Consider the following 11,502-nt stretch of genomic DNA (forward strand, 5'->3'; position numbering starts at 1 on the left):
TCTTTACATAAAATCAAGAAATAGTTTAATGACAAAAAAGGAGAAATATTTTATTTTGTTTGATACTGAAATCAGCATTAATGGCCTTAATTTAAAGGCACATGGCCAACCATGTGGTGGTTAATTTATTGGTATTTATAATTAAGATTCCCAAATTTTTAAGCATTCATATCATAGTTTAATGCATGAATTATTATATTCTTAGATTAAGATTAGTGTTTATTAAAATAAATAATTTAAAAAAAAATAAAATTGAGCGACTAAGGTCCCAAAGAACAATAGTCAGCTAATGTGAATATGAGTTGCTCAACTTATATTCTAGATTAAATAGTCAAATATTTTTTAGGGATTCATTATTGTGTACTTTTCTTTTGACTGCACGAAGCCTAATTAATACTACAAAGAATTAGAGAAGTACTTGTCTAATTGTGCAACAAATCTAAACTCACTACAATATCAGATTGGAAAAATCATGGCACCTGTTGTTCCAAATTCCTTTGGAACTATGCTTGTGAGAAAATCATCCATATATTCCTTCTTCGACTGACCAAAGAGGTTCTTCGATGGTACCCAACATTGATTCTATGTCGTCTCTACCCGTTAAGAAAACTCTTTTTATTTTTTATTTTGTCTCATAGACTTTACTTGCATTGTAAGGCATGATCATTAATTCTTTATCTAGGTGCAAGAACAATAATGGCATACTCTATGAACAACCATTACATCAAAACATAGGTGTAAGTAGAGATTTATTTGTGCATGCACTTGGCTAGGTCGCATGCATGGTTGTGTTCGTCACCCCAACTTGGGCAACATGCACTAGAATTTGCACATTACTTGTGTTAGGACCCAAGTAGCATATATTTTCTGTTGGGAAAGAATGACCTCAATAAATCTATTATCAGATAACTTACAACGGAACAATAATAATTCTCTTTCCTACTTTGTGTAATCAAATAGACAATACAAACCAGTCAATCAAATCTGACAATAACAAATAACTAAATCAAATAAAAATTTAGAACGACACCAATTTTAACGTGAAAAATCTCAAATTGGGTAAAAATCATGGGACCGAGTTGACCACTTAAATCTTCCATTATCAACAATAATAATGGAAACTCCAATGCTCAATACAGCAGCATAATCATCATTATCATCACCATGATGAATATAAGAGAATAACTAGGAATAAAAAGAATCTTACAAAATTGTGAAAATTAAATTCTAGATTTCTTCAGTTCATTTTTCTGAAATCGGACAGACTTACAGATGTCAAAATCCGATCTCCACCGTTCAGAATGATGCCCAAGTTGTTACGAACACGCTATCAAAATTTGACGATGATCCAACGGTTGAAACTCCGACAAACTGAGATTTTCTGAAACTACGCTGAAAAAATCTGAAAACCTTCTTTCTCTCCTTTTGTTTCTCTCGCTGCATCTCATGCGGCGGCTGCCATCCTCAATAAAACAAAATAAAGTCAAAGTGGACTTAGGGTAAAAGTCCAAATGTGGCCCATGTGGAGGGACCACAACACTTTCCTTAGAAGGAACACACTCCACTAAAACAATAACAAGGGAGGTTTATGTTGAGCATAAAATATAAGTTGGCTAATTGGATTACCTTGTGTTACTCCTACTTAACGTTAGGATTCGTGCGAGCTAAAGGGGAAGAGTGAATAGCTTCAATCGCTTTATCTATTGAATGTGTAGCGAAAACCTTGAAGCGAATCCAATGAAATAAAATACAACAATAACAGGTTTGTTTTACTTAGTTCACCGTCTCCCAAGACCACTATATCCAATGCCTAATACCTAATGACTATTCCATATTATTCTTCTCTTTCTCGAATATCTTCTGGAGGTGGAGAAGTTTCTTATAATACTTGTTGTATACAAAGCAACACAAAAATGAAAACACAGATAGAAATAAGAACAATGTAGATACAACATGTTACAAAAATGAATTTTCACTTTGGATGCTTTATTGTCGCTTTGAATTGCCTCTTGATGGTAGAAAATACAATAACATTTCATCTCCAAACCTTTAAGAATCAGTACTTTTGAGTTGCCTCAAAATCCTCTTTTATAAGGTTGCATTTGAACTGATTTCCACCTAGTAATCGATTGTTTGCCTTCACCAATCAATTACCTTGTTGTCATTTGACCTTTGACACTTGTAGAATGACTCTTTTACCTTAGCAATTGATACTTGAGCCACATTAATCGATTACTTGCTTTCAACTAAACTGGACAGTCGATTTGGAAAGCTTCTGTTTGCGTGACACGATTTACCAGTCGATTGATTGTCATCGATCAAGTGCTAAATCAACAAATCACCTTTTAAATCTTGAATTCGAGATTTAAAGTTTATCAATCGATTGATACTATCTGTTGGGTTGCAAGGGTGCAAGCATAGTCCCACATTTAAAGCACATGGAAAAGATCATAGGTTTAAAAGGATGAAAAATATCTCTATTGGAATGAGGTCTTTTGGAGAGAGTCCAAGAACAAAGCCATGAGGGTATAGGTCCAAAGTGGACAATATCATACCATTATGGAGATATTTTGATTCCATCGGTACTAACAAGTGGTATCAGAGCGAGACCGCTCTTCACCGGACTAACCGCCGAATGAGCCATGATCCAGATCTAACCATGTGGTTTGAATCTTAAAACAAAGGAAGTGGATGCTCCCGTGTCTGAATCAAGAGGACCAGACACCAGGTGAGAAGTCCTAGTAGGTCGGGTGGACCGAGGGGTAAAAAGTCCTAGTTGCGACTAGGTAGGAAGTTCTAGTAGGTCGAGTGGACCAAGAGGGAATTGTTGGGTTGCAAGGGTGTAAACATAATCCCACATCTAAAGCACATGGAAAAGATCATAAGTTTAAAAGGATGGAAAGTATCTCCATTGATATGAGGCCTTTTGGGAAGAGCCCAAGAACAAAGCCATGAGGGCTTAGGCCCAAAGTGGACAATATCATATCATTGTGGAGATATTTTGATTCAATCGGTACTAACACTATCTAACAATCTATTGATGATTCTATTTTAGCCTTTCTAAAGTCGAATTCTCATATTATTTGATATCCGATTAATCTCAACCTATCAAGACTTCCTATGCTCAACATCTGGTCATTCATGACCTACTGAGACTTATTGCTAAGACTTTTCATTGTTTAAACGTTTAACATGACTTGTCTGGACTTCTCCTATGTCAAACATTCGATCTTCCTTGACGCTTCCGCATTCATGCCAAGTGTCTAGTCTTTCACGACTTATACTTTTGTCATCTCCTATCACCAAGTATCTGGTCAGTCATGACCCACTTGAAAATTTCCTCTTGCAAACTATCTGTTGGACTTTTGATCATTAATTGTCTAGTCAACTATGATTCACTTAGACTTTTAGTCTCATGTCAACTCCCTATTGGTCTTTTCACTTCTTGTCAAGTCTCCAATCAACCTTAACCTACTTGACTCTTTCCGTCTTATGTCAATTAACATATTAATCAAATATCTAACCCAATTCGAGTCTTCTCTAGCTTGGTCAATCGAGCTCGATCATCAACTTGGTCAATTTGGACCCAAAATTGATTGCACCAACACTTAAGCTATGTTTAGTCGAGGTGAGAGGTCATAAGAGAGGATAGAAAAGGAAAGAAAAAAGAGTTATAATTCGTGTTATTTCCTTTACTTCATGTTATCCATATTCAAGTACGACACTAAATTAGTCATAAGCTTTCACCTTTCCCCTACAACTTCCTCGTAGTTTATTTTTAAAGAGCCTTTCACCAAATAGCAACTCTAAGGCCCATTGTTTAATCTTGTAGGTTGTTGGAAACAACACATAAAATTGTTCTTTCCTTCTTTTCCCTTTAGGCCCATTGTTTAATCTTGCTTCCTCTTTGATACAACAATACATAATTAATATACTAAATAAGCTTCATTTGTTTCATATAAACTATTTTAGCTTTTTGTTTAATGTTTCCAAATACAATGTAAATGAAAATTTTCTACTATTCAATAAAAATACACATATATTTTAAAAATAACTTTCTATTTTTCTCAACCGTTAGCAAAAAATCATTTATTCTCATCCATCTAAGCTATCGATCTAATTTTTCTTCACTTTCCACCCTTGACATTTAAATTGCACTATTAACCTTCAGATGATAATTTATATAAAATAAATTATTTAGTTTGTAATATATATTATAAATAATAATATATGATTTGACTTTATAATTTATTATATTTCTTGAACTCAATTGGAATTAATGAAAAGTAGGACAGGGCGAGATCATGTCAAAGAATTTTTCTTTCCTCAAACTCACAGTACGTCATGTCACCCCTAGATTGTCTGATCAGTTGCTTTAGGATCATCCTGCTCGAGCCAACCAATCAATTCGATTCATTGGATCAATCCCAACCAATTAGCATGACCCTCCTGCACTTCTTGAACCAATTGATCTAATCAGATTGACTGTAATTGACCTAATCAATCATGCCAGCCAATCTGAGTACTGTAATTATTGAGGTACCTTCATTAATTGGCATGTCCAAGTAATGCTAGTTGTCAAAACCTCAGAATTGAAGAACAGTGCCATGAATAAGCATTAAATACTCTATTTTTAACAAAAACTCAAACTTTTAAATACCTAGCTACCAGTCCAAACACAACCAATCTAAAACTTCATTCCGTTCTTTCGCCACCGGACTCCGGCGAGGTATGGGAATTCCTGTCATCTTCCTCCTCCTCATCCTCCTTCTCTACGTGGCCTGTCTCGCCGCCGCTTCCTCTAGCATCCCGGCCCTCATCGTCTTCGGCGACTCCACCGTCGACACCGGGAACAACAACCACGTCGCCACGGTCTTGAGGAGCAACTTCCGGCCCTACGGCCGCGACTTCTTCGGCAGCCGCCCCACCGGGCGCTTCTGCAACGGCCGCCTCGCCCCCGACTTCATCTCCGAGGCGCTCGGCCTGCCGCCCCTCGTCCCGGCCTACCTCGACCCCGAGTACTCCATCGAGGACTTCGCCAAGGGCGTCTGCTTCGCCTCCGCCGGCACCGGCCTCGACAACGCCACCTCCGACGTCCTCGTAAGTCCTCCGCACTGCATTAATTTCACCAAACCAATTTAACTGTCAAACTCAAAGTAATCAAAAATAAATAATAATAAATGATTCAATTGTAAAAAGAAAAGAAAAAGCGGGAAGGGACTGTGTATGACGTCATGCATTCATCCTCATAATTAGCGAATGGCCGCTAAATTTTAATGTCGGCAATGATAGATTCAACTACCAACAACCTGCTGGAAATTGCTGAAAAATATTAAATGCTATACCACTTCAGTCGAATACTAATTAAGGGGGAAAAAAACTCAGTTTATTTATGGAAAAAAATGATCTTTAATTGAAATGACAGCCAAACCAACTGTCCGCCTCCATTTTCCGGTGCCGTAGTTATTGCTGCATTTAGATCATATTGCAATCCAGTTAGTTAATCACTTTATCTGCATGACTCATTGATTCTCTCCACGGCAAGTCTGTGATTCCGTTATGGAAGGAGGTGGAATACTTCGAGGAGTACCGGCGGCGGCTCCTGCGGTACGCCGGCAAGGCGGAGGCGATGCGCATCGTCGGGGAGGCCGTGTACATCATCAGCATCGGCACCAACGACTTCCTGGAGAACTACTACCTGCTGGTCACCGGCCGGTTCCTGCAGTTCACGGTGGAGCAGTACCAGGACTTCCTGATGGACCGGGCGGAGGAGTTCCTCAGGGCCATCTACCGGCTGGGGGCGCGCAAGATCTCCTTCACCGGCCTCGGCGCCATCGGCTGCGTGCCGCTGGAGCGGACCACCAACGCGCTCGCCGGCGGCGGCTGCGTCGAGGAGTACAACAAGGCGGCCAGGGGCTTCAACGTCAAGCTGCAGAGGCTCATCGGGCGGCTGTGCGCCACGCTGCCAGGGTTCCGGCTGAGGTACGCGCCGGTCTACGACGGCTTGCTCCACATCATCGCCAATCCCTCCTCTTATGGTATGGATCTTTACTCATCAAATAAAAATCTAAGAGTAATAAAATTAAATATGAAAATGTAACATGATACACTATAGATATATATTTATACAAAAGTCCCATATTCATACAATATAGTGTGTCATATATTTTTATATTGTATTTTTATGTAATGTACATTTTTGAACCTAAATATACAACAATAACAATTAATATAAAAAACTCCATAAAAAAGACATTTTTGTTTAATTAACGTAGGGATTGAGAACGTAGATTCAGGGTGTTGTGCGACGGGCCGCTTTGAGATGGGTTACTTGTGCGACGAGTGGAGTCCATTTACCTGTCCAGATGCGAACAAATATGTATTTTGGGATGCATTCCACCCCACGGAGAAGGTTAACTGGCTTATGGCGAAGACAACGTTGGAGACTAGTTTGGCTGAGTTCATTTGAGGGATATGATTAATTTCTACTACAATATAATTAATTGGATTCATTTTATTTTATATTGACTTAATTTCTTAATTTGGATCATTTGACATGCATGGAAAGGTTTAATTATATATTAATGATAACATATAACAAATGTATATGTGTATCATTCAAAATCAAAAGAGATTATCTGTAGAATACTTAATTTCATAAATATCTGTACAAACTTTATGTTATTTGCTTAAACCTCTGTGTTCATTATTTAAAGTTTGAGTTCATAGATAGGTGTGAATAATTTATTTCATATTTAATTAATAAACTATATATCCATCTCTTTTTATGTGAGAATGCCTAAGTAATTTATAAATAGCTAGCCAGTTAATTAAGTAGACGCATTATATATAGCATATATTACCTTAAATTCTGTTTTTGAAACATTTGAAAAACAATCTATACATATAGTAGAGATCAGGTGGAGGATATATAAATTGTTAACTATAGTATATATACACAAAAACATAATTAAGATGATATTCCTTAAATAATAGATAATTATATTTACCCTAACACTACGTGCAATCGTCCATCAGACAGGTTATTGATCGACTTCGTGGGTAATTTTACCCACATTACAGACAAAGCCTAGACAAATAACCATGAGGCTTGTTTAATTATCATCATAGTAAATATATATTATCGTTGCTCAAAACATGCATAAGTATCTGCAATCTTGTTTGTCACAGGATGTAAGTTTAACGTTTGCAGATATATATATATATATATATAATCGTCGTTTACAACTGAATCTCCACCTTTTATATATGTGTGCAGTACTAGATTTGTTCAGATGAATACTTACAAATGAAACGTACACTTGGATGTCTGTATCCCTAAAGGCCAATTCAATCTACTGTTATACCTTATTTTCTCCAAGGGAAATTGATTTCTAGCATGTATTTGTATTGATGGTATAGGTGCACGTACGTAATGTAGTGATCCTTTAACATTCATTCTGATTTGTTTAAAGAGAATTAATGCCTACCGCTCACAACATTTTGGATTGTTGTGTTTCTTCGCGATCCGTATTTAATTTGAAATTTGAATTGTTAATACGCATGCCGAAAGGGATAAACAAAAGAGGTGGCCAAGAGAGTGGGGCTGCAAATAATTTCGTGAGCAAATTTTAGTATTCAATCAAACAAGTTCCTCAATAACATATATCTAATAAACCAAGTTCAAGTTCGAAAAAAAAATGAGCTTGAACAATTAAGAACTCGAGTGAAATTGAAACCCTAGTTTGCTCGGGAGAGATGAGAGATAACAATTCGGCCGACAGCAGTACGTAAGTCTTCATCGACTGCGCCCCTTTCAGCTGCAAACCCTTCTACACGTGTTTACTGAGAAAGACCGGCCATCTGGGCACAAGCGCGTCAGCCAGTCAGCTGTCGATCATCGATCGGCCATCTGCAGGTGCTGGCGTCGCTGTCTCCGGCGTGGTAAGTTGACGTCGATCCACCCACCCACCGCTAATTAACGCCGGCGCATATGTATGCGACTTCCACACGCACCTGCATAATGTTGTTTGTACGTACGTGACTTGGGATTCAAATCCGTAGATCCAAACGTTAATTGCGCACGCCATTAATAAGCTGCAAAAATGGATCGTCCATACACTTAATCATCATTATATTCATGCACCTCCAAAACAAATCTGTCCACCTCCTCGCCATCCAGTCCAGCCAACAAATTAAATACATACAATTTACCCGTTAGACACGACGAATCAGAGAGACGTACAGATCATCTATATCACAGACCCTGAATTATAAACAAAAAAACAACAAAAAATACATACTATTTTGAAAAAGAAATGAAATGAAACTGAACATAAATTGGATTAAGATATAATTAATTTTAAGCAAATAAAAAGATTAATAACTTGATAAATAAATGATTTAAATCGATTCTAAAATTTTTGGGAGTAGATTTGTTGCATAAATAGTTTTAATTTATTAATAGAAGATTTTGGATTAGATTTGTTAAAATAAATAAATAAATATAATGGTTTAATTGGTACTACTGGTTCCTGATGATAATATTTAGCGACGTAGCTGAATAAATTGACTTATACGAGGCTTTCAAAGTCTATTATTGTGGGCTTCAATTCTAATGAATATTCTATATATTGATGTTAACTAATTTGGATTGGTCATTAGTATAACTTATTTTAATACTTAAGTTTTAATGAAAACTTAGTTGAATAACAAAAACATGTTAAATAATTATATCAGAGGCTAGCACACATAGAATTGTTTGTTCTTGAATTTTGTTTTTTTATGGGTAATCAACTAAGAGTGCCAGACCTATAACATTCCATCATATTAAAAAAAACTTATCTATTCACTTGAAGACATGATTATTTTGATTTTAGTGGCATCTATCTTCTTTGTTGTTATCAAAGGCTTGATAAAACATCTTACACATGTCACAGTATAAATGTCCTTTTTTATTAAAAAAAATGATAAGACTTGTTGTATTTGTACGGCTGAAGCGCGCTCTCTCTCTCTCTCTCTCTCTCTAGAAGATTAAAACGATCGCATAGTCTTCAAACATATTTCAAACACTCACAAAATGGGAATAATTTAAACTTAATCGATAAAATTTAATTACATCTTAGATGAGTGCATCAAAATAGCATCATTCTTTTTTCATTTGTTATCAAAACAGCATCTTAAGAAAAAAATGCTTTTAAATTACCATTAGGAACTCATGTTTCTTAAGCTCTCGAACAAATCTATCTATCTAATAAGAAATCATAAAATTATAAGTTGCGTAATCTCTTATATGTCACTGTCTCGTTTCCTATTATTAATACACAGATCGAATTCCCCCTGCTACGAAACCATCACAGCAAGCAGAACCAGTAAGGAACAAGGATCCAGATCAATCAATCAATCTCTCTCTCTATATATATTTATAATACAGAGAAAGGGAGTAGGAGTCGAGGAGGAGATCGAGCAGGATCAATTCGAAGCTAATAATGGAGGAATACAACAAAAGTCTCCTCGTGGGGGACAGACGGCCTCCCCTTGCAGCAGCGTCTAGTGGGGTGACGGAGGAGCTCCGGCGAGGGCCGTGGACGGTGGACGAAGACCTCCTCCTCATCAACTACGTCGCCCAGCACGGCCAAGGCCGGTGGAATGCCCTCGCTCGCTCTGCAGGTAATTTATAATTACTCTGCTCGATCTTGCTATGGATAAGAAATTAAATATCAAGAACTAGCTAGCTAGCAAACCTCACTGTTTTGAGCTGGAACAGGCCTGAAACGAACCGGAAAGAGCTGCAGATTCCGATGGCTCAATTATCTCCGGCCGGACGTTCGCCGCGGAAACATCACGCCGGAGGAACAACTCATCATCGTCGAACTCCATTCTCGGTGGGGGAACAGGTAATTGAACTGAGATGAAGGAGGAGACTTTCAAAGCTTTTTGAAACTCCTTTATTAATTGCCGATTAGAACGCCAATCAACATTTTTTTTTTAAAAAAAAAGTGAGGAATTGAATGAAAACAAATCACTTGTTTATCTTCTTGCATTAATTTTCATTCAGAAGTAGACCAACCAAGTGAGTATATAAGATCATATCTTTATCGGAAAATTAAAGAGTACATGTAAGAGTGATCTCTTTCATCTAGGTAAAACTAGAGTGTGATTTGATGGTTCAACGACTGCAGGTGGTCGAAGATCGCACGCTTCCTCCCCGGTAGGACCGACAACGAGATCAAGAATTACTGGAGGACGAGGGTGCAGAAGCACGTGAAGCAGCTCCGCTGCGACGCCGATAGCAGAGCGTTTAAGGACGCAATGCGCCGCCTGTGCATGAAGGCTGCTTCTTCCGCCGCAGCTTCCACCTCCGCCGGCCTCCTCGCCAATCCTTGGACGCCGGCGACCGAGACGGGGACGACGATGGTGGACATTTCTTCTAGCTCGGAGGACTATTACCTTTCCCCGCCGCCGCCCGGCCTCCTCGCCAATCCTTGGACGCCGGCGAATGAGACGGGGACGACGATGGCGAACATTGCTTATAGCTCGGAGGAGTATCACTTTTCCCCGGCGCCGCCCCAGCAGCTTTCTTCGCTCGGCACCGCGATCGGCTGGGAGGAGGAGATCGGCGCCGGCGGCATCGACGCCGTTGTTGGAGGCATCGACGCCGTACTCGGCGGTGGGGATGAGTGGACGGAATGCCACGTGGATTACCCCGGGAGCACCTACGTCGGAGGGGACTGGCCGTGGAGTGGCGATTGCTTGTGGAGCGACATGCAAATCATTTAATTAACTAAAATTTTAATCTGTAAAATTCCAATTTGTTTGAAGAATTATAAATATTTTCGTCAAACGTTAATATTAATCTAGACATAAAAAATATTTTCCCATTGATTCAATTTTTGCTTGTCATGCTCAACGTTAAACCTTGATTCTACAGGTCTGCAATAATGACCAAAGTAGTACAAGAATTAATATTTTAAACATGGAAATAATTTTTTATTTTAATTTTTAAATAAAAATATTAATTATTTTGAATAAAAATAGAAGTACCGTTAACTTTGTGAAAGTGAGATGTAAAAATAATTTTCAAGTGAAAAAACAATGTATTTTTCACAAATAAGACTCCTAAAAATCTTAATTTATGTATTTTTCACAAATATCAACATAAAATAAAATTATATTTTTGCATTGAGAATATAAAAAACTTAATTCACTATTCCGATTTGAATGCGAAGGTGAATTAAATCTCTCATAAATCATAAAAAATTAACTATTTAAGATGAGGTGACGATAACTTCCTAAAATAAGGAGACTATCATAAAAAGGAGTCGATTGAAAAAGTCGACAGATATAGTCGATTGAAGAAGTTGATAGGAGGGAAATCAACTACCAAAGAATCAACTATCCCTAAAAAGATTTAGCAAGATATTAGAATGGAACCAAGATGCACTTTGGTATTGTCCCTACGACGCTCATGTTAAAATAGAATGGAGAATATCAAATGTTACT

The 11,502-nt window shown here is 37.8% G+C and overlaps 2 protein-coding genes across 2 annotated transcripts; both read left to right on the forward strand.

Moving 5' to 3' along the window:
• The first annotated feature begins 4,731 nt into the window (after nt 1-4,731).
• LOC141824814 (GDSL esterase/lipase At4g26790-like) lies at nt 4,732-6,469 on the forward strand. The gene is made up of 3 exons (XM_074712147.1): nt 4,732-5,100; nt 5,546-6,038; nt 6,276-6,469. The coding sequence occupies exons 1-3, from the start codon at nt 4,732-4,734 to the stop codon at nt 6,467-6,469; spliced, it is 1,056 nt and encodes a 351-aa protein (XP_074568248.1).
• Nucleotides 6,470-9,488: 3,019 nt separating this feature from the next.
• LOC141823729 (uncharacterized) lies at nt 9,489-10,779 on the forward strand. The gene is made up of 3 exons (XM_074710980.1): nt 9,489-9,669; nt 9,767-9,896; nt 10,182-10,779. The coding sequence occupies exons 1-3, from the start codon at nt 9,489-9,491 to the stop codon at nt 10,777-10,779; spliced, it is 909 nt and encodes a 302-aa protein (XP_074567081.1).
• The last annotated feature ends 723 nt before the right edge of the window (nt 10,780-11,502 follow it).

This window comes from Curcuma longa, chromosome 3, assembly GCF_044706935.1.
Source record: "Curcuma longa cultivar G26 ecotype Majalengka, Jawa Barat chromosome 3, ITB_CL_G26_1.1, whole genome shotgun sequence".
Taxonomy (NCBI): domain Eukaryota; kingdom Viridiplantae; phylum Streptophyta; class Magnoliopsida; order Zingiberales; family Zingiberaceae; genus Curcuma; species Curcuma longa.

Bases quoted from the DNA above. Each gene is read 5' to 3' on its own strand.
- LOC141824814 (XM_074712147.1), top strand. From the start codon at position 4,732: ATGGGAATTCCTGTCATCTTCCTCCTCCTCATCCTCCTTCTCTACGTG. The intron at 5,101-5,545 runs GTAAGTCCTCCG...CTCCACGGCAAG, and splicing joins ACGCCACCTCCGACGTCCTC to TCTGTGATTCCGTTATGGAA. The intron at 6,039-6,275 runs GTATGGATCTTT...TAATTAACGTAG, and splicing joins CGCCAATCCCTCCTCTTATG to GGATTGAGAACGTAGATTCA.
- LOC141823729 (XM_074710980.1), top strand. From the start codon at position 9,489: ATGGAGGAATACAACAAAAGTCTCCTCGTGGGGGACAGACGGCCTCCC. The intron at 9,670-9,766 runs GTAATTTATAAT...GAGCTGGAACAG, and splicing joins TGCCCTCGCTCGCTCTGCAG to GCCTGAAACGAACCGGAAAG. The intron at 9,897-10,181 runs GTAATTGAACTG...CAACGACTGCAG, and splicing joins CATTCTCGGTGGGGGAACAG to GTGGTCGAAGATCGCACGCT.